At 32.5% G+C, this 24,500-nt stretch overlaps 1 protein-coding gene across 1 annotated transcript in view; it reads left to right on the top strand.

The window, feature by feature from the left end:
• The window catches only part of LOC114336407 (endocuticle structural glycoprotein SgAbd-2-like), a 46,782-nt gene extending 22,847 nt beyond the window's left edge, over nt 1-23,935 (top strand). Inside the window, exons 2-4 of the mRNA XM_028286764.1 lie at nt 12,660-12,928; nt 19,051-19,324; nt 23,694-23,935. Coding sequence (XP_028142565.1) covers nt 12,660-12,928; nt 19,051-19,324; nt 23,694-23,789 — 639 coding nt within the window. The 3' untranslated portion in view covers nt 23,790-23,935. The remainder of the gene's footprint in view (nt 1-12,659; nt 12,929-19,050; nt 19,325-23,693) is intronic.
• The last annotated feature ends 565 nt before the right edge of the window (nt 23,936-24,500 follow it).

Below are 24,500 nucleotides of genomic sequence, written 5' to 3'. Positions count from 1 at the left end.
GCGAGATATGTCTATCGATGATGTGACATAATATTAAGCTACATCAACCATTGTTTCTCGGTTAGGGGTGGAGCAAAAAATTTGTTTTTGTGGTAATAAATTAGCAAAAAATTAGCAAAAAAAATATGAAACTATTCCAAATATGGACTTATGAAATGGATGATCTGGCTTAATAGACATATCAATGTTCTGTAGACAGTCATTTTGGTTCTTTTGTATAATAATTTCGATGTCATCAATCTTTTAATAGCAAACTATGTACGATTCCCCTCTGGAAATACGTGCATTAATTTCGATCCTTACGGAATTCTTCTGATTTCTGTGCCCAGATATATGAAGGCATCCACACGTTCAAGAGTATAGTTGTCTATTGTGATATAATTTTCATTGTCAGGTGTTTTTTTGACGGTCATGTAATTAGTTTTTGCTTCGTTTATTTAAAGCTCATTTTTTCGTGCTTCAGGATCAATGTTTTTGAACGCTCCAGTTAGTCGTGTTAAAGTGTAGCGTCTGCATATGCAGCAATTTGTACTGTCTTGGTGTTTCTTTGGTTTTTCTGATGAGTGACTCAAGAACTAGGTTGAATATTATGGTTCAATATGCAGCAATAACATGTTAAATTCATCTACTGCCATTCGGTTATATTAAAAAAAATTTGTCTGGTCGTCCAAAAGTTCAGAGTGTAAGGTTGCAAATTCTCCTTCTTTTGTGCGTTTCTTTAGCATTTCAAGCACCCAACAACGTCTTTTTCTATTTTTGCAATATCTGTTTCCATTTTCTGTTTCTTTGCCTAATATTAGAGCAATTTTTATTAACGTTGAATTTCAACATTGTTCACTACACAAAGCAACCAACCCGCGGCAAGCTTTTCGCAGTGTGAAATGGCTCCGAAAACCTTGCCCGTGCCTTTCCATTGCCGATCCGGTTCCTTGCACGTCTAATGAGAATCAGGCTTCAGTAATACAGTAAAAACCACTTTTTCCAATAGGTTTATATTATATATAGACTATATATCAAGTTTATAAAGCAAAGCATCATTTCAAAAATATGGCTTACACCACTTTGGTTTTAACCCATTCAAATGTATCAGAAATAATTTTAAACAAAAATGTTTATTAGAATTTTTTGTGTGTTTTCTCAGAAATAACGCTTGAAGTGACCGACGATTTTGAATGTCAGTTACGCGCGAAATCATTTTTTTTTATATAAAATATGTATCAACTAAACGGTAAATATTCGATATCTGTTGATCAGAGTGTCCTATCGATAAAAATCAAAATGCATTTTAAATGTGAAGAGAGCAGCTTTCGTATGCAATTTTTGAAATTCGCATTTTGCAAATTCGTCTTACACTGACATCTTAAAAGTCAGTCATCGATTAAAAATCTTATAACGAGCTGGAAATAAACCATCGCTATATCGTTCCAATTACATCTGCGTATTTAATAAAAGATTAAGAAACACAAATCTATAATCTGAAAGTGAAATGAGGCAGCATAAAATGTGAATCGTTGGTTATCTATTTTGTATCAACATTCCATTTGAGTCAAGGTTGTAGTAAAGAATGAAGAATGTAGACATTATTCGAAACCATCACTAAAAGTTACGTAACTCGTACACAATGGAGCGTATTTTCTTATCTCATCTTCAAGCGAAAGAAAACTGTGAAATTTCAATTTCAGTTTGGATCGAACACTACGCAGGATATACATATCTATATATGTACACCTATAATTAAACAACTTTTAGTTTTGGTAGATACAGAGTGTTTCAAGACGAGCGTACACTATCTATAATAGGTATACATCGCAAAATATTACTCATGATACTATAAATAACGAGATAGTATCTTCCCGTAGCGCAAATACGTCCGAGTTCACGCATGATGACGTAACTGGAGATCTGAATTTGAATTTGAGTTCTTGTTAAAGTTAAACGGGATTTGTATGCATTATGTGATGAAATTATTCAATTAACAAAATAGCATTAAACTTCAATGTATTCGAAAAAAATTTAGTGTCGAGATTCCTGTCAAATATAAATAGCCTAATAAAATAAAAAAAAGTCAATATGTAAATTCGTACAGGTTAAAACAAATTTTATATCAAAGTTTAGGTGGGTACAAAAGATATTTTCAAGAAAGTATCCAAATCATACAAGGGGATCATTGTTTAAATAATTAAAAAGGGGTAATTTTTGCAAAAAAATTACTTTTTTAACTGCTGAGGTCATTCAATTACTAATGAAGGTCTATAGGATTTTTTTCTGCAAAGTTGAAGGGTAAATTTTTCACATAAGACTTAAAGACTCAATTAAATTTGACCCCCTATTTATTTAAATAATTATACATAAAACTTTAAAAACAAAGTTGCAAAAAATTATTTTTAGCGTTTTAAATAAGCAATATAAAATATCTTATTTTACAGAATAAGTTGCGCTATGTTACCAGTATTAAGGAAAAAAAATTGGTCGAAAAATATTTAATATTTTTTGAGATATTGAATTTGTTTATTAAATGTTACTATATTTTCAATTGCAAAAACGCGGTTGTTGCCAAAGAAATATTCACCTGCTTAAGATCTTATTATTTTTATTTTTATGTATATTTTCGATAAATGTATTGATAAATTCAAATTTCAGTTAAACTCCCCACTAAAATGGCATTTGTAAATTATTCAAATTTGTTTTAAATTTTTTTTTAATAACGTCGCGGGGATTAAGTATTTTGAAATGCCGTTTCCATAATTGGGTTCCTGGGAATTTTTTACTAATTAACAATATTTTTTTGTCATTTTTCTTCTTCTTTTTTTTTCTTTGAGTTATATTACTACGGGCCCTTTTAGGGTTAAATTTTATTAAGAATGTCGAATCTATGAGTTGTAGATTCTAGACCTAAAAATATTAAGATTTAACTAAAATCTCTTAAATAAAATGTGGCTACTTACTGAGTTACAGGGTGTTTTATTTAAAAATTTAAAAATTATTGTTACCAAATACTTTAAAACTATTTGACGTATCCTTATCATACTTGGCAGAAAGTGTGGCTATTATACACCCTATTAAATTGTGATTAATAAACGTTTCTAGCTAGTGCCAGAGGCGTACGACAGGGGATAGAGAATGATTGACCCTTCCCAAATTCTACGCCACTGAGTGAATTACTATTGTAGCGAAATTTTTCGATTCTCCAATACTTTGTATGTAAATAACTTTATTGGTATCGATAAAGTCATCAGTTTGAGAGATATTGGAAATTTAAAATGAATGAATGAATGAATCAAAATAACTATGCCGTTTTATTTTTAACGACCAATATCTCGAAAACTAATGACTTAATCGTTACCAGTAAAGAGTATATTATTTACATAGAAAGTATTGGAGAATCGAACAATTTCGCAAAATAGTAATTCCCTCAGTGGCGTAGAATTTGGGAAGGGTCAACCATTAACTGGCCCCTGTCGTACGCCTCTGGTGGTAGCTAGAAACTTTTATTTATCACAATTTAGTAGACTGTATAGTACCCACACTTTCTGCCAAGTATGATAAGGATATGTCAAATAGTTTGAAAGTACTTGGTAAAAAAATTTTTTAAATTTGTAAATAAAACACCCTGTAACTCAGTAAGTAGCCACATTTTATTTAAGTGATTTTAGACCAATCTTAATATTTTTAGGTCTAGAATCTACAACTTAGAGATTCGACATTCTTAATGAAACTTAACCCAAAAAGGGCCCGTAGTAATATAATGCCAAGAAAAAAAAAGAAGAGGAAAAAAAGACAAAAAAATTTGTTAATTAGTGAAAAATTCCCAGAAACCCAATTATCGAAACGGCATTTCAAAATATTTAATCCCCGCGACGTTATTAAAAAAATAAATTATAAACAAATTTGAATTATTTTCAAATGCCATTTTAGGGGGAAGTTTAATTGAAATTTGAATTTATCAATACATTTGTCGAAAATATACATAAAAATAAAAATAATAAGATTTAAGACAGGTAATTATTTCTTTGGTAACAACCGCGTTTTTTCAATTGAAAATAGAGTAACATTTAATAAACAAATTCAATATCTCAAAAAATATTAAATATTTTTGGACCAATTTTTTTTTAATAATACTGATATCATAGCTCAACTTATCCTGTAACATAAGATATTTTATAGTGCTTATTTAAAAAGCTAAAAATAATTTTTTGCAAATTTGTTTTTAAAGTTTTATGTATAATTATTTAAATAAATAGGGGGTCAAATTTAATTTAGTAAGTCTTATGTGAAAGATTTACCCTTCAACTTTACAGAAAACAGTTCTATAGACCTTCATTAATAATTGAATGACCTCAGCAGTTAAAAAAGTAATTTTTTTGCAAAAATGACCCCTTTTTAATTATTTAAACAATGATCCCCTTGTATGATTTGGATACTTTTTTGAAAATATCTTTTGTACCCACCTAAACTTTGATATAAAATTTGTTTCAACCTGTACGAATTTACATTTTGATTTACATGTAGTGTAATTTTATTTTACTAGACTAAAAATACACTTAGCTTACAGCCGCAAACAATTCAAACTAATAAGGGGAGTGCAACTAGCACAAAAATATGCATTGTTTCGGAAAAAATCAAACAAGCTTATATTTTTCTAAAACTTTTTTTGTTAGTTTATATACATGTTAAAATAAAAGTTGTACTCGCAGATTTGGCCGCTAATTGTTTATTAATTGTTTAAACAATAACAATTGTTTTATATAAATAATTTTAAAAATATCGTTGAATTCATCATTTTAGTTTAATCAAATATGTTTATATTTTGTTTTTGATTATGCTGAATCCGAATTTACTTTTTTGATTATGCTGAATAAAATTTAAAAATTCTTTACAGAAGCTTTTATACAGTATGTCTGCGTAGCTAGGAACCACATGCAAAACTTTTTTATTAACAATTTTACGAAAAAAAGTTATTTTTCATAAAATGCTCTGGATAGTCAAAAATTTAAAACTCAACCGTCATATATTAAATTTTATCAATTTTATATGAGTTATGTCAAAAATATAAATTTCGTTAAAGAGTAAAGTATGTACCTTCATATTCCAGAATAACAAAAAATGATATTATGAAAAGTTGTTTGAAATTAAAAACTATGTTTTAATATACAATTACATCATTCTAATCGAAATAAAAATTTTTCAATTTTTTCTCAAATTACGGATACCCATCATCATTTTATTACAATTATGATAACTAGTTTATTATCAATTTTACGAAAAAAACTTATTCTTCATAAAATGCTCTACCTGGTCTAAAATCTAAGATACAACTAACAGATATCAAACTTTTGCAATTTTATACGAGGCATGTAAAAAATATGAATTTTACTTAAGAGTTAAGTGCCTTTATTATTCACAATATCTTAATTAAAAGGATGTAATTGAACACTGAAACATATTTTTAATTCCAAACAACTTTTCTTAATAACAATTTTCGATATTGTGAAATATAAAGGTACTTTACTCTTGAGTGAAATTCATATTTTTTGACATACCTCGTATAAAATTAATAAAATTTGACATTTGATGGTTGCATCTTAGATTATATACGGTGCAGAGTATTTTATAAAGAATAACTTTTTTTTGTAAAACTGATAATAAAAAAGTTATCAATAGGTTTCAAGTTACGCAGACATACTGTATAAGAGCTAAAAAAATTTTTTTTTGTTGAATATTTATTATTGTTGGAGCTTATTATTAAATGTATTTTAGGTAAGTTTTATAGAAAAAAGTTTTGATCACTATGTATAAACATTTTTTTAACTGGTAATTTTCGGTTTTTGTATTACATTTTTGTTATCTTTCTTAATTTTCTCAAAAAGAAATAGTTTATTTCATTTCTAAAGTAAAATAATTTAGTGCATTTTAAAGATTACATCCTAAACTTTAAAAAAGCACCTATAAAACTGTAATAAATCTGTTCAAACTTGAGTAATACCGTCTTAAAGTGGTGGTAACTCTGTCAAACTACGAAGTTTTTAAAAATTACATTTTTTGAGACGTCGTATCATTTGAATTAAATTTTTGAGATTTTTTTTGAGAGAAACATCATTTAGTAAGATGTCTGAAAGGTAATCTGTGCAAAATTGAGAGTTTTATAAGAAAAATTGTATTAGTTACACATTTTTAAATCATTTTTAAACCAAATTCATGTAAGTCTCACTTTCCGCCCACACCATACTTATGCCCATATATTTTATTTCTTTTTATTACAACCATAAGATAGCTAAATTATTCTTCTTTCATAATCAATTTATAAAATTTCATTTGATCCATTAGTTAAAGAATTACATTAAAATAACTCAACCGTGCACTTCGCCGCACGCTAGTTTACAGTGCGCCAATGTTTGTCAGAAGGGTGACTTTACATAGAGTTATAAATAAAAAATTATGGAAGCTACAGATTTAATTTTAGAAAAATCTTTATAAAAAGTTATTTTATAAAATTTTTCAACGGTCAAGTCAGTTTTTTTCTACAATTTATATTTTCGGAGTTATTTGAAAAAACATCTAATTTCGCAGTTCACTTGTTTAATAAAAAATGAAGCACCCACTTCTCGAGTAGAACTTTTTAATTTGTTGTTTATTAAACATTTCTTAATGAAATTACAAAAAGTTCTATCTTGTTTGATTTTTTCCGAAGTGAAAATATATATGCACTCCCCTATAATCGGACTTTACGAATGATTACGACCCATTATGAACTTGCAGGTCTCCACTTACGTCACGACTTCAGGATGTGCAATATATTATCTTGTTATTTATAGTATCATGCTATTACTTACCCGATATTTACATACATACATAATCGATGTTCTTCTTATACCGGAAGCTGTCTTCTTTACTAATTATTACCTGTGAACATACGCCACTTTTTTCTGACTCTAGCTAATTCCTTGACTTCCTGTCACAATTTTCCTCTATTCTTCAATATTTTCATCACACTTGTATTCCAGGTTTTCCTTGGTCTGCCTCTCATGTTTTTCCCTATCGGCCTCGCTTCCCATATCATTTTAGCTTGTCTGGTGTCATTCATTCTAAATAAGTGTCCTTCTTCTTCTTAAGGTGCCGAGACTGCTTGTCGATCGTTGGCTCTCATGTTGCCCAGCATATTAACAATCATTGTCTTATTTACAGCCGCACGAAATAGTTCAGTACTAGTTTTTCCAAACCATTGGCGTAGGTTTTTAAGCCAAGAAGTTGTACGGCGGCCCACACTTCTTTAAGTGTCCAGTCCGTTTTAATTTCTTTTCATGATTTTTTCCTTTAATTTTTACTTTTAATTCTCGTCTAATATCTTCGCTACGTCTTTTATCAGTTCTCTTAGCTCCCACGACTGTTCTTAAATAGGTACCTCATTTCCGCGGCTTGTAATCTCTTTATTTGTTTGTCGGTCAATACCCGCAATTATCTACTCCATATTATGCAGTGATAGGTACGTAAATTGTTGTAAAGATTGCCATTTTGGTTTTCCGTGTTATTTCATTTTTATTTACGAAATTTTTATACAGGGAATGATATGTTCTTTTCGTTACTTTTTATTCTATTTCCAATTTCATCTTTTTGTACCCCATTCTTATTTAAAATTGCAAGGTATTTCTATTTAAATGTATCTACCTGTTCTATTTTGTTGCCTTTGATTTCAATATTCACGTCAACTTCTTTGTCGGATATTGCCATCACTTTTTTCCATATTTATTATTAGGTTGTATTTTTTTAATTCTGTCTCCCAGCTTTTTATATTTTCTTCCAGAGCTTTTTCAGTCTTTGTCACAATAACAATATCGTCTGCAAATACACAGGCTTCGATTTTTATTTGTTTTTGACCAGCACTTTTTAATTACTTTGTCAATTACACGGATAAATAGTAGTGGGCTCAATACCTCTCCTTGTCTGACTCCGTCGTTATTCATAAATTTGCTGGAAATAAGATTGCCTGTTCTTACCTGATTTATGGTGTTGCAATACAAACTCTAGACTTTGGTTATCAATTATATATCTACTCCCTTATTTGTCAAGCTATGCCATATTCCCTCTCTGCTCACCATGTCAAAAGCTTTTTTATATCTAGGAATCCCAAATATACCGTTTCATCTTTTAGTATTGCTTTTTCTATGATCTGCTGCAGAGTGAAGATATGGTCCTGGACATTATGTGCCGACCTAAAACCACTTTGAATTTCTGCTAATCTAGGCTCGACTAAATTTCGGAGCTTCCGTTCTAGGATAATTTCATAGACTTTAATGTTGAACAGAGCAGCTCTGTAATTTCGACATTCTCACGGATAATAAAAAAAACAGTAAAATCCTGTATAAAAGGTATATTTAAAAACCCTCAAAAGGGCCACATCAAAATCACATAACTAGTTTTCGACTGGTTTACCAGTCATCATCAGTGCTTACGTGCAATGTACATGCTAACCACCAAGATAGTACCTATTTAACAAAAATATTAACTTGCCCTCATACATTCAACATGTAAACAAGTCAAATCCACATCTCAGATGTTACCTGGGGCAGATTAGCTTAATATTTTAAACATCCATACTTTATGTAGCTTTTTAAACCAATGTTTCCTTGACGGACTTCTTTTACTGGGCTTTGACCCTAATATTTTTGTTAAATACTATCTTGGTGGTTAGCATGTACATTGCACGTAAGCACTGACGATGACTGGTAAACCAGCCGAAAACTAGTTATGTGATTTTGATGTGGCCCTTTTGAGGGTTTTTAAATATACCTTTTATACAGGATTTTACTGTTTTTTTGTATTACATGGTATACAGCCAACCACAGGAAAACTTTTTCCTTGTGAATTCTTTCGAATCTCATTTTTTTTTGTGTATAGGTAGTATTACAGCCGTGTTCGTCACTCGATATTTTTTTAGTTTTCCATGTTAGGTTTAACAGTTCATAAACTTCCTTTTTACCCAATTCTCACAGATATTTCAATAACTCAGCATCTAATCCATCTATACCTGCAGCTTTGCCTATTTTTAGTTGGGCTAAGGCATCTTCCACTTCATTCATTTGTATTTTTTATTGTCCCTAATTACATCTTGTTTTTCTGTGGATGTATTGCCTAATATTTGCTTTTTTGCTTTCTGTTGTTGTCGTTTCTTTGCTTAAAATATTCTTTCCATATTTTTATAATTTGGTCTTCTTCAGTTATTATATTCTCATTCCGATCTTTAATCTACTGTAGCTTAGAACAGTTTGGTTTAACAATAAACATAAACAAAACAAAAACCATGGTTATCAGTAAGAGGGGAAGTCATAACAAGGATCTAGATAAAAAATGAAGATATTGTGTCCATAAAATGAAGATAGATAGATAAGTTTATTAACCCTTTGGTACATAGGTATACGTATGCATAGGGCATGTCAAAAATTACAATAAATTACAAACAGTACAAATTACAGTAAATTACAAACAAAAGTAATATATAGTACAAGACAAATAAACAATAAATTGCCAACAATTATTGTATAAATCATATAAATCATCAAAAAGTAGGGAGTCTGAATATTCAGGAGATTTTCTAAAATTAGTATGAATATGACGGGTAAGATAAATTATCCCGGCATTTCTTGTGTTATATGCGTGTAAGTCATTTGCTGTTAAGATCATTTAACTTACTGAACGTGTGTGATAACTTATAGATATATATTGAAGCAAACGTAAGAATGTTATTATTTTTAAAACATTGTCGACAACTCTCTTTACATAAAGCGTAAACCAAATATTGTTCGAATTATTCGTTTTTGTAGGACAAATACTCTTAAACTTTCCGATGCCTGTGTTTTAAATGACAAGATTACATTTGTTGACCTTAGAATGTGCTAACTCGAAGGATTCCGCTGAGACAAGTATGGTGGTATCATCTGCATACATGAATATGTTTTTCTGAGATATATTCAGGCATATCATTTATATAAAGTAAAAACAGTAGTGGACCTAGTATTCCACCCTCGGGTATTCCTAAATTCCTATAGTAGATTTCCGGTGAAATATTATTAATAGACACAAAAAGTGGTATATTCGTTGTATACGAATATATCCATGAGTTAACTGGTTCGCGAATGCCTATAGCTATAAGTTTTTCTTTTAGACATACTGGATCAAGACAGTCGAAGCCCCTCGAGAGATCAAAGAATATTCCAAAAGTGTACAAATTTTGATCGATTTTTTCATGAATAACTTGAATTAAATCTACTGTAGCTGTTTCACATGAGCGTCCTTGTCGAAATCCGTTTTGTTTACTACTAAGGATTTTTGTTTTATTTAAAAATGACGTAATTATATTATACACTACTTTTTCATAAGTTTTTGCGATAACGCTTAATATAGATATGCCTCTGTAATATGATAATACGTTTCTTGCACCTTTCTTTCTTTCTTATAAACCGGTACTATTAAAAGTTTTTAAAATATCGGCGAATTTTCCGGTATGTAGGTACTCACTGAATAATTAATTAATTCGGTTATAAAAGGAACTAATTATGATGAACATTCCTTTAGGAGTGAAACTGGCATGTCCTCAATTCCTGTGGAATTTTTGTTGTTAAAAGAATTGATTACCTCCAAAACGTGTCCATAAGCTTTCGCTAAGTTGCTCTTTTTGGTTTATTTTTACTAAAAGAATTTTTAGATCCCCTAAATTTTGCACATTTTTATTACCACATTTGCTAATCCTTTTTAGTCCGTTCTTTAACGGTAAAATATTGCAAAACCTCTAACTTTTAAAGAACCGCATGGATTGACATGAAATTTGGCATACACATAACTAACAAGTCAAAGAAAAAAAGTGATATTGTGCCGATATGTGCTTTTGCCCTCGTGGTGGTTTTCACCCCCTCTTGGGGGTGAAAAAAGATTCGTCCAAAGAAAGTCAGGAAATGGATAAATTGGCTAATTTTAAGTAACTTTTGTTCTATAGAGTTTTTTCACTAAGTCAATACTTTTCGAGTTATTTGGCAGTGAATATGTTCATTTTTTTAACAAAATAACCACGCTTTTAGACGGTTTTTTGCAAATAACTCAAATAGTAAGTATTTTGTCAAAAAAACATTCTTAAGAAAAATATAGCCTATAAAATATTTAAAAAAATGGTGAATATATCACGTCTCTACACTTAGTAGAAGCAGAGTTATAGCTAATGAAAAGGAGGTTCTTATTCGTCAAATTCCAAATGGGATACTTTAACGTGAAATAACCAAAATTGAAGCACATTTCGGGGAAAAACTAATTACAACTTATTTAAAGTGTTTAAAAAAAGCTTCATTTTTGTTTTATAAAAAAAATTCTAGCATCAAAATTAAACAAGTTACGCTCAAAATAAAGTTAGTCCCTTTTGGTTTTGGTAAAAAAATCGAGAAAATCACCCCCTAATTAGTATCTTAAATGAACTTAATCGTTACGACTTTACAAGTTTCTTGACTCGGGTATATATTGTTTATATGATCTGTAAGTTTGATCGGTTCAAAGTCCTGATTATTGAAAGGGCTGTAGTTAAAAGGGGTTGAACGAGTCACTGATCACGAATGTATGCAAATTTAGAAACACCAAATCTCAATCAATTTTTGTCTAACAGAAAAACAAAAAAATACATCATATTCAGAAAAGCAAATCTGACTTTTTTTGTTTTTCGAGGTTTTTGGTATCTCTAAAAATTTTTAAGTTATTTTGAAAAAAAGCATATTTTTCAAAATTTAAATTTTTAAAAATTTTACGTTGAAACCAAATTTTTTCAAAAATAAGCACTTTAAATCGATAAAACTTACAGATCATATAAACACAACATAAGTAAAATAATTTGTGGAGCGCTAACTATTAATTTCATTTAAGTTGCTAATTATTGGGTGGTCTTCCCGATTTTTTTTGCAAAAACAAAAGGGACCAACTTTATTTTGAGCGTAACTTGCTTAAATTTAATGCTAGAAACTTTTTGTAAAAATAAAAATAAAGCTTTTTTTAAACACTTTAAAAAAGTTATAATGGGTTTTTCCCAAAAAGTGCTAAATTTTTTGGATATTTCACGTCGAAATATTCTATTTGAAATTTGGTGAATATTAATCTATTTTTCATTGGCTATAACTCTGGTTCTACGAGATCCACAGACCTAACGTGTACACCATTTTTTTACTTTTTTATAGGCTATATTTTTGCTAAGAACGTTTTTTTCGACAAAATACTTACTTTTTGAGTTATTTGCAAAAAACCGTCTAAAAATGTGGTTATTTTGTTGAAAAATGAACATATTCACTCGCAAATAACTCGAAAAGTGTTGACTTGGCGAAAAAGCTCTATAGAACAAAAGTTACTTAAAATTAGTCAGTTTATCCATTTCCGGACTAATTATAGACTTATATTTTTTCACCCCCAAGAGGGGGTGAAAGTCACCCCCAGGGCAAAAGCACACATCAGCACAATATCACTTTTTTTCTTTGACATGTAAGCTATGCGTATGCCAAATTTCATGTCAATCCAAGCGGTTCTTTAAATTTAGAGCAAAAACCGTGAAAGAATGGACTATTTCTCCTTGCTCTCCTGCTATCGCTTACGATTAACTTATATATTTGATAATGATAGTAACCTGTTTTTTTTACTTTCAGATTGTTGCCGCATTGGTGTTTGGAGCCTGTTCGGCAGAACCACAGAGGCGGCCTCATTCCTACTATGACAACCAGGCTGAACAAGACACAAACGTCCCACAAAACTACCAAGATAACTCAGATCAATACCAACAGAATTCTGTCCAACAAAACCCACCGCAACATCAGGAAAAATCGCAATATGAACCACGAGTAAAAGAAACTATCAAATTCATACCAATTATCAGATTCGATAAAGAACAAGGAGAAGCCGGTAATTACAAAGCTGCGTAAGTCATATTTTCTTTAGTATATTAACAGGGGCGTAACAGAGGCCCCCGCAGCGTGAAGCTTGCGGGGGGCCAATCGCTTAGGGGCCCCATCTTGTCATCTGATATTATGTAAAAATCATCTCATAAAAGTGAATCATCTCATAATATCTAGAAACCTATCCTTTCCGGCCTACCAAAATTTTATGGTAACGACAATAAACTATTATTTATTATTATAATGTTTTGTACGTGACTATTGAAAGATTTGAGAATTGCAATTTGCCGAATTTTAGAACAATATTTCTAAATCTAAAAATGGGTTTTCTCTTTCATCTTTACCTACGTTTAGTATTTCGATACAATTATCCAAAGGCGTAACAAAGGCCCCCGCAGCATGAAGCTTACGGGGAGGCTCAATATGTCAAGGGGCCCATCTTGTTGTCTAATATATGTAAAAATGTGTCGTTATATTATTTGCATACATACGTTTTTAAGCAGTGCAGTATTGAAAATGAAGTTGTCCATCCGAATCAATAAAATTGTCGATATATTCGCTGATAGTAGATAGTGCACGAAGAAAGTTGCTCATCTCATAGAATAATACCAATGTAATCATTTAGTAATTTTTGTTCTATTTTATTCTATACCAATAGCTCAGTAAATGACAGTTTTGGAGTGAAATTATCAGCGTCCCGACGGACGTATTTGCTTGACAATTTGGATTCAAGTTCTAGTAACACTCCACTTCAAAGTTGGATTTATGCCGTTGGTTGCTTTTACTTCGGGGCGTAACACCCCTCCTTAAGGTGAAAAACATACGTTTAAAATAAGTCCGGAAATGTATAAATTGGCTAATTATAAGCAACATCTGTTCTTCTATAGAGTTTCTTTATCTATCCTAATACTTTTCAAGTCATTTGCGAGTGAAGATGTTTATTTTTCAACAAAAAAACGTTTTCAGACGGGTTTTTCGCAAATAACTCAAAAATAAGTATTTATCGAATTAAATAATAGATTTCGAAAAAATATTTGTAGCAAAAATGTAGCTTATAAGATACAGAAAATGGTGTACTTATTCATGAAATCTTGAACACAGTAAAAGCACAGTTGAAGCTCATGAAAAATTATTCTTATTTGTCCAATTCCAAATCGAAAATTTCAACCTGAAATAACCAAAAAATGAAGCAATATTCGGGAAAAACTTTTTTTAAATGTTTCAAAAAAAGCTTTATTTTTATTTTTTATAAAAGTTTCTAGCATAAAAACTATACGAGTTACGCTCAAAATAAAGTAAAAGGCGCCGTGGATGTGGTCGATGATATAAAAATCCTATATTCTGTTTCACGGGTTAGTTGTAGATGGTCACTTACCATATATTTTTCAATGTTAAATATTGGTGGCATCAATAGTCACATTTTATATAAAGATAATAATATAAAACAGAAAAACGTCGTTTCTTTTTAAAGCAAATGGCTTTATCGTTGATTAAACCTCATCTTTTTTCAAATCCACGAGGAAAAATTTCCTGTAGTTGGCTGTATACCATTACAAAAACATAAAATCCTTTATAAAAGGTATATTTATTAAAATCCCTATACAGGGCTACATCAAAGACAGAACTAGTTTTCAATCGGTTGACCGATCATCATCAGTGCAATCCTAAAATGTGTACAACCAGATAAAATGATGCAAAGTATTTGAAATGTTGACTAAGGTTAAAAAATTTTTATAGGTTATAGAATCTATTCACTTAGAATCTACATGCAAGCCACCAAAGTAAAAATAACAAGTAAAAAAAAAAGTAAAGGGTTTTTACCCTGTTATTTTTACTTTGGTGGCTTGCATGTAGATTCTAAGTGAATATAACCTATAAAAAAAAAAAAAAAAAAATTTAACCTTAGTCAACATTTCAAATACTTTGCATCATTTTATCTGGTTGTACACATTTTAGGATTGCACTGATGATGATCGGTCAACCGATTGAAAACTAGTTCTGTCTTTGATGTAGCCCTGTATAGGGATTTTAATAAATATACCTTTTATAAAGGATTTTATGTCATCTTTTTTGTAAAATTTTGTAAAGGCAAAAGTTGGATATGTGAGAGAAAATCTTACGCGCGACCACTCGCGTAATAACCTACCTAGCGACCAAGGCCGGGTTAAACACTTTAAATAAGTTCTGATGAGTTTCTTCGAACAGTATTTCATTTTTTTGGTTATTTCACGTTGAAATATTCGATTTGGAATTTGACGAATAAGAAAAACTTTTCATGAGCTACAGGTTTTCTTTTACTGAGTCGATAGACTTCATTTTTGCTTCATTTTTTTTTATAAGCTGGATACATTTTTGCTAACAATATTCTTTTTGATCGAATACTTACTCTTTGAACTATTTGCGAAAAACCGTGTTTTTTTTTTGTTGAACAATAAACATTTTTACTCATAAATAACTCGAAAAGTCTTACGTTGACCACTTCGGTGGTGACACTGAAAATTACACGGTATCGCCATATTTTACGTTGATTTACTGGGCTGTACATAATATAGGTATTTGTTACACTTGTGGCATTTAGTAATTTTTTAAAGGTGTCCCATTTCCAATTCTGCGGGGGGGGGGGGCGACGGAGTTTGTTACGCCACTGTATATTAATAAGGAATGATTGTAATTAAACGTTAGTATTACCTATGTCAAAATGATTTTATTGAAAATTGTATTACATATTTATCGCGTCTTAATGAGCGTCCCTCCCAGGTCTTCCAGGAACCCGCAGTTGAGCAAATTCTTCGTATTGGGTGATTAACGTCTCGATGTTGAATACGACATTCCTAATTTTATCCTTTTTTACCACTCCACTCATCCATCTAACTATTCTCATTTCCGTTACATGCATTCGCTGTTCCTCTTTCTTTTTAACTGCCCAGCATTCAGTTCTGTACATCATAGCCGGTCTTATGGCTGCTTTATAGAATTTTCCCTTCAGCTTCAATGGAATTTTTCTGTCACACAACACACCACTCGCTTCCTTCCATTTCATCCATCCAACCTTATATTGCATGTATCTCCATCTATTTCCCCATTACTCTGTAATACCGATCCTAGGTATTTAAAATTCTCCCTTTCATTTCACCATCCAAAGATATTACGCTATTTGTACCTAACTCCAACTCCATCTTTAAACGAACATCCCAAATACTCTGTCTTTATCCTATTAAGTTTTACACCTTTTTCCTCAAGAACTTGTCTACACTGTTCCAGTTTTTGATCTAAGTCCACTTCACTGTTTCCCACCACCAGCACATAATCAGAATATATTAAGCACCTGAGAATACTGTAATGTTAACCTGTAGTTTCGCTGTTATCTGATCCAAAACTTCTTCTTCTTCCTGCTTCCTTTATAGGCACGCGCCTGTTCCTTCTTCGTATGCCTCCTCATTAGATATCCAGGTTGTCACTCCATTTCTTCCTTGGCCTTCCTATACTCATTCGACCGTTTGGTGATCTATTTCGTGTTATCTTTACCAGTCTTCCTTCTCCCATTCTGCTTATATGGCTATACCATTGTTTTTTTTTTTCAGTGTCCAGTCATTTATATTCTCTGTATTACAGCTTTGCCTGAGGTCTGTGCTACGTTGTCTATCCCATAATGATTTTCCTGTGATATCTCGGACTATTTTCATTTCACACGCTTCCATCAGTCTTTTTGTACTTGTGGAGTCAGGTCTTGTTTCCGCAGTGTACGTCATAATTGGCATAACTACTGCCCTATAGATCTTGGCCTTTGTTTCTGTCCGTAGATGTGTGTTGCGCCAGATAGTGTGTTTAAGATATCCTGCTATTCTGTTGGCTTTGTTTACTTGTTGGGCAACTTCCGTTTCTGTGTCTCCATAACTGTGCATTAGCACTCCCAGGTAGCTGATACTTCTTTCCTGCTGGATTATTTTGCTGTCCACTTCCAGCTTGCACCTTATTGGATCTTTAGAGATTACCATACTTTTCCTCGGTCTACCTCTTCTTCTTCTACCTTGCGGTTTCCAGTTTTGTATTTGTTTTGGGATTCTGTCTTCGTGCATTCTTTGTACGTGACCAAACCATCGCAGTTGTATTTCATTGATTTCGTCATTTATTGTATGTGTGACCTTCATTATTCCTCGTATTCGTTCATTGGTGACATGTTCTCTTCTTGATCTTCCTGCAGCTCTTCTCCAGAAATCCATTTCGGTGACCTCTAACATTCGTTTTACTTTTTCCTTCATAGGCCATACTTCGCAGCTGTATGTTATGATGCATTTCACTACGGCGTTATAGATCTTTTTCTTGTTTTGGTTTTTTATATGCTTGTCCCAGAGTACTGAGTTTAGGAGCGTAATTGCTTTCCTGCCCTGAGTATTTCGATCTTTAATGGCTCCGTCCAGTGTTCCATCATTCGTGATTTTCATACCCAGGTATTTATATTCGTTACATTTACTGATTGTTTCTCCTCCTTCTAGTATCAAGTCCTGCTGCATTCCACCGATATTCATATATTTGGTTTTTCTTATGTTGATCTCTAGTCCCCATTTCCTGTATTTCTCTATTAGCTTTCTTGTCATGTAACGTATATCATCGTAGTCTTGTGCTATTAGTATTTGGTCGTCTGCGAAACAATAAGAGTATATAGTGTATGGTCATTTAGTGGGTGTGGGAAAAATACAAAATACCTACCTACTGAGAAATACGATTCTCGATATGATTACCGGTACTCAAATACAAAAGTAAAAAAAGTAATCATAATAAACAAAGTAACGAATACTGTAAATGATTACTTTATACAAAAGTAACGATTTGTAACGAATACTCGAAAGTAACTATAATCAACATCACTACTGATCGTGTTTGTTTTATTATAGGCATGTGGGCGCATGCCACTGGCGCACGCACTAAATTCGAACGAGCATACAATAAATTATACGCTAAAATCTGCGATTTGGTGAATGCGCTAATAAGAAATATCATGGACGCCTCCACCAAAATCTAAGGTCCATTCTGCTCCATTTTGACTCTTTTTATGGTGTATGCTCGTCGGATCGTGACGTAAGAGGGGTCGTTGGAAAGAGAAGAGGATAGTGAATACAAAGACATAGGAAAATTAAACATGGTGGCATTGTCAAAACGCCATTACATCGTATCTTCGTTTTTATTGGTCCGATTGCTACGTTTGAGGCGTTGCATGAAAGGTAAAGGGATATCGAGGCTAACAGAGAAAATCCAAACACAATGGTAATGTCAAAAGAGCACTACATCATACCTTCGTTGTTATTGATACGATTTTGACGTCCGAGACGTTAAATAAAAAGGGAGTGGGTATTTAATTCGTAGAGATAGAAAACAAATAATGGCATTGCCAAAAGGACACTATATCGTATCCTCATTGTTATTATTACGATTTTAACGTTCGAGACGTTAAATTAAAGAGGAGGGGGTAGTGAATATATTGAGATAAACAACAAACACATCGACATTGCCAAAAGTGAAATATATTCAGATATTTTTCTCAACTTGTAATTATATCACGTAAAGCACAATAATTGGGACTTATGTGTACACATAAGTGAGATTTTACCATAATTTAAAATACCTTTTGCAGCATATAAATCACCAACTGTTGTACTTTTACTCGAAATAAATATAGATATAATATCTGGCGAGCAAAAGCTATGTGTTAAAGCGGAAATGTTGTGTATGGTGTAGTTTACATAATAGCGATATTGATGCATATGTTGATTAATTAACACAATAGCTTAGTCTTACGAAAGATTTGCATTTATTCAAATGTAAAGATATACCTAAAATGTTTTAGGTTAGGTAAGGCGCTATAAACAGTTGGAAGAGTCCATTTGCGCGACGAGGGGAGTTCATTATAAAACATATATAGACTTTATCAATTTTATTAAAATCGTGTCGTATCGCTATTTCGTGGCGCTACTGCCGTGACGCTCGCCTCAGCATTTTACTATACAAAAAATATAATACATAACGCCAGTATAGAAGCTTCGCATCAAAAACTTATTTTAGATCAAGTCCCAACCACACATATAACATGTCTATCTATATAGGTATAACTGAAATAACATGCATAACTAATACAATTAATTTGTTGTAGATATGAAACCGGAAACAACATTATCGCTGAAGAAGAAGGTTACTTGAAGGAACTCGGTCCAGATCCAGACCAGCAAGGACAAGTTATCAAATCGCAAGTACAACAGGGTCACTTCACATATACATCCCCTGAAGGAGTAGTTATTGAAACTAAATATACTGCTGACGAAAACGGTTTCCATGTTGAAGGAGATCATTTGCCAACCCCACCACCAGTTAGCGCCGAAGTACAAAAGGGATTGGACCTTATTTTTGCTGGTATCAGAGCTCAACAGGTAAGGAATCTTTGGCCTATTACAAAACGTATTACTTCTTTTTCTTCTTCTTCTTCAGCCGGTTTGTATCCACTCCTGGAAAAAGGCCTCCCCATGAGTTCTCCACCCTTTTCCATTTTGTGCTATATGTGCCAGGTTTTCCCAGTTTTGCTTTGATGTCGTTTAACCATCGTTTTTGTGGATCTTCCTCTACTACTACTGTGCTGGCGTGGTATCTAATGTACAATTTTTCTCGTCCACCTTTCGTTGTCATACAATTTCTTAAAGATTCTAAAATAAAAATTTAATATGACATCTTCAATCTTCAACTTTCACATATCTGTGGCAAAAAGTTTATCTAATGCCATTCCCTCTTTGTGAACACACACACACACACACACACCTTTCGTTGTTTTGCCGTGCCACGTGTCCTACCCAGATCATTCAGATTCTTCTAGTTGTCTCTGCCGTTTGATCCTGTTTGCTTAATTTGATCGTATGACTTAGGTATATATACTCTTCGACACTTTCGACCTCACTTCCATCTAAATCGTTGTGAAATTTTGATTAGTCATCACTTTTGTTTTATCTAAATTCATTTTTAAATCGATTTTCTCAGATTCTTGTTTAAGCTCCTTTAGCATGTAGGTTAGTTCCTCTGTATTGTGGCTTATGAGTAGTATGTCATCGGCAAATCTTAGATGACTTAAAAATCTGCCATCAATTTTAATTCCGCGTTGTTTCCAATGTAACTTCTTCAACACATCTTCTAATGCAAGAGTAAATAAATTTGGAGAGATAGTGTCTCCCTGTTCAACTCCTCTCTCCGTTCTTATTTTGCGTGTTGTTAGATCCTCATCATCATCATCATCATTCTCTTTGCCTTATCCCTATGCGGGGTCGGCTTCCCTAATTGCATTTCTCCATACAATTCTATCTTGGGTCATATTAAGGTTAATTCCCTTTACCAACATGTCCAGCCTTATCGTCTCCCCCAGGTCTTCTTTGGTCTTCCTCTCCTACTCCTTCCAGGAATCTGCACTTCAGCTATTCTTCGTATTGGGTGATTAACGTCTCGACGTTGACATGACCAAACCATCTTAACCTATACGCTCTCTCATTTTGGCATCAATTGGTGCCACACCTAGACTTCCCCTAATATACTCATTTCTAATTTTATCTTTCTTTGTCACTCCACTCATCCATCTAAGCATTCTCATTTCCGCCACATGCATTCGTTGTTCCTTTTTTTTTCACTGCCCAACATTCAGTTCCGTGCATCATAGCCGGTCTTATTGCTGTTTTATAGAATTTTCCCTTCAGCTTCATTGGAATTTTTCTGTCACACAACACACCACTCGCTTCTTTCCACTTCATCCATCCAGCCCTAATTCTACTGCATGCATCTCCATATATTTCTCCATTACTCTGTAATACCGATCCTAGGTACTTAAAACTATTACTTTTCACAATCATTTCACCAAAGATACCATTTTATTTGTAGTAACTCCATCTTTAAATGAACATTCCAAATACTCTGTTTTTGTCCTACTAAGTTTTAAACCTTTTTCCTCCAGAGCTTGTCTCCACTGTTCCAGTTTTTGTTCTAAATCTCTTTCACTATTTCCTATTAACACTATATCATCAGCATACATTAGGCACCATGGAATACTACCCTGTAGTTTCGCTGTTATCTGGTCCAAAACTAATGAGAATAAATAAGAACTAAGCACCGAGCCTTGGTGCAATCCTACTTTCACCTGAAATTTATCAGTCTCTCCCACACCTATCCTAACACTAGTTGTTACTCCCTCATACATATCTCTCACAATCTTTACATATTCGCCAGAGACTCCTTTCTTAGTAAGTGCGCACCACAGAACCTCTCGAGGAACTCTATCATATGCTTTCTCAAGATCAATGAATACCATATGACGTGGAATACCGTTGTGGTTGATGCGCGTTGTTAGATCCTCTGTTACATTTATTTGCATAGTTACATTGTCGTATATGTATTCTAGGAGTATTCTATATCTTGAATCGATCCTTGCATTATTCATTCCTTCTAATACTACCCAGAGTTCTATGGAATCGAATGCCTTATTGTAATCCACAAATGCCAAATGAAGAGGTTTATTGTATTCGTTACACTTTTCGATGTGTCCTTATTGTCGGTAGGTGTTCTATTGTAGATACTATAACCTTTGCCGAATCCCGCTTGTTCAACAGGTTGGTAACTATCGAATTTATTTGATAGTCTGTTAATAATTATACAGGGTGTTTGGTAAAGAATGGGCCATAGCTTAACATTAGATTCCTAAGGTTAAAATGGGTCGATTTAAGCTAACTTACCAGAGTACAAAAGTTGATAATAACCGAAATACAGGGTGTTAAAATAAACTTTCATTTTATTTATTTTTGAATATTTCCTGACAGGCATGGGACAACAACACGAAATTTGGTAAGTGGTGCTGGTACTGTACACCCTACTAAATTATGTTAAACAAACGTTTCTGGCAACTACCAGAGGCGTACGACGGGGGAACGTGAATGGTTGACCCTTCCCAAATTCTACGTCACTGGCGAATTTTTATTTTAGTACAATTTTTTTATTCTCCAGTACTTTCTATGTAAATAACCTACTCTTCATTCGTAACGATAAAGCCATTAATTTTCGAAATATTTGAAGCTAAAAACGAATGAGCATACATAATACATTAATCAAAATAAGTGTGCCTTTTCATTTTTAACTTCAAATATCTCGAAAACTAATGACTTTATCGTTACGAATGAAGAGTATATTATTTGCATAGAAAGTATTGGAGAATCTAAAAATTATGCTAAAATAGCAGTTTCATCAGTGTCGTACAATTTGGGAAGGGTCAACCATTCACTTTCCCCTGTCGTACGCCTCTGGTATTAACCAGAAACGATTATTTAACATAATTTAGTAGGGTGTACAGTACCTACACTTTCCGCTAAGTATCATAAGATTATGTCAAATAGTTTTATAGTACCGGGCACACATATTTATTAAAGTTTTAAATAAAGAATAGATTATTAAAAAAAAAAGAATACTTTAAAATAATAATTTAACGTATCCGTATCATACTTGGCAGAAAGTGTAGGCACTGTACATCCTGCTAAATTATGGTAAATAATCGTTTCTGGCTACTGCCAGAGGAAAGTGAATGGTTGACCCTTCCTAAATTCTACGTCATTGATGAAACTGCTATTTTAGCATAATTTTTAGATTTAATAATAACACTTATGTTGATTATTATATTATGCTCCTTCGTTTTTAGCTTGAAATATCTCGAAAACTAATGGCTTTATCGTTACGAATAAAGAGTACGTTATTTACATAGAAAGTATTGGAGAATCAAAAAATTGCACTAAAATAGCAATTCCGCCAGTGGCGTAGAATTTGTGAAGGGTCAACCATTCACGTTCCCCCGTCGTACGCCTCTGGTAGTAGCCAGAAACGTTTGTTTAACATAATTTAATAGGGTTTACAGTACCAGCACCACTTACCAAATTTCGTATTGTTTTCCCATGCCTGTCAGGAAATATTCAAAAATAAATAAAATAAAAGTTTAACTTTGACACCCTGTATTTCGGTTATCAACTTTTGTACTAAAGTAAGTTGGCTTAAATCGACCTATTAACCTCAGGAATCTAAGGTTAAGCTATGACCCATTCTTTACCAAAAACCCTGTATGTTTTGGTAAGCAGTTTGTACTGATGTGCTAACAGGCTTATTGGTCTGTAATTTTTGAGTTTATGCTTGTCCTCTTTCTTGTGTAGTAAAAGTACCTGCGCATTTTGCCAATTTGCCACATATTCGTGATCATAAAAGTTTTTTAATTTTCCATCGTTTTTATTATCCATTTAAACTACTTTTTTCATTACTACATATTTTCAATAAAATCGCATCGTGCCAAAATAGGATAGCAGCAAGAGGATTTAGATCGGGTTTTAAGTTACGGAAATATTGGATTTCATTTTACCTTTTTTAGTTCTTACTATTTTTATATTAATTTCCCAACTTGGCCTTCTTCGCAATATTCATTTATTTTCATATTTTGCAGTCTTTGTTCTTGCATATTTTTGGAGACTAGTCACCCCGGCTGTTTCCTTAATCAAGTTGTTCTTGATCATGTCATTTTCCGTTATGTAGAAGCCAAGATATATAAATTCTTCTACTTATCCTAGTATTTCTCAAAGCAATTCGATGTTCCAACCATTCGTTTTCCTCCTAACTACATATACTCCATTTTCGACCTGTTAACATTAAGTTTTCCATCTTCAATAGCTCTTCTCCGACCATCCAACATTTCCTCTCCGCATATTTGATAATATTACAATAAATTAATAATGTATTTTTTAGGAGGCGTTAGAACAAAGATTAAAAGATCACCCAGAAGAAAGAGACAGACCTGAAAATTACGACGATGGTCAATACCGACCGGCACAACAGGAGTAATTTTACTCTTTATTTATAGTTTAGCACCATCATTCTGTGATTTTGTCGTCATTTCTATAGAATATCTTCTGTACAGACTGAATAAGATTGATAATACACTGTGGAAAAAAAATTGATAAAAATCAATAAAAATCTTTTTACACATTTTTAAATCTTTTTATTTACCTATCCTTCTTTTATACAGGATATCCTAAAAGTAGCTGTATTCCGGTTGTGATGTTGACGGAATTAATTATTGAAATGAATGTAACAAAACGAACGGTAAATATTTCATTTATTTTGGGAACAAAAGGTATTGCGCTTGGTTTCGGAAAAGGGCCGACGATTGGTGTGTGTATCGTTTACCACCTGTGTCGTGACTAAAAAGAAATCCACAACGATAATCTGTTGATGTTTCTTCCCTCTGACCAGATGACAATAAATCATTTAGGTCTGGCGTATCATACTTTTGCAGTTTTAAGAAAACGCCCTTGAATGCATTAGTGAGTTGTTGACACAATTGTCTGATATAGTACTTAAGAGGAAACAGTAGCGATCAAGAGGTAGCAAAAACGCGTTCCAAGATTGCGGCTGTAATTTGGCACACGTATTCGTAATATAATAAAGAATGGCGGTACAGAGCCAAATTTGAAAAATATATTAATATGTGGAAATTACCCTGTAATTAAATACAATATTAAAAAAACGAGCCTGTACCGCCATTAAGAAGAA

The sequence above is a fragment of the Diabrotica virgifera genome, chromosome 8, assembly GCF_917563875.1.
Source record: "Diabrotica virgifera virgifera chromosome 8, PGI_DIABVI_V3a".
Taxonomy (NCBI): Eukaryota; Metazoa; Arthropoda; class Insecta; order Coleoptera; family Chrysomelidae; genus Diabrotica; species Diabrotica virgifera.
Note: the sequence above shows the minus strand (reverse complement) of the source record. Positions and strands in the feature narration are given on the sequence as shown.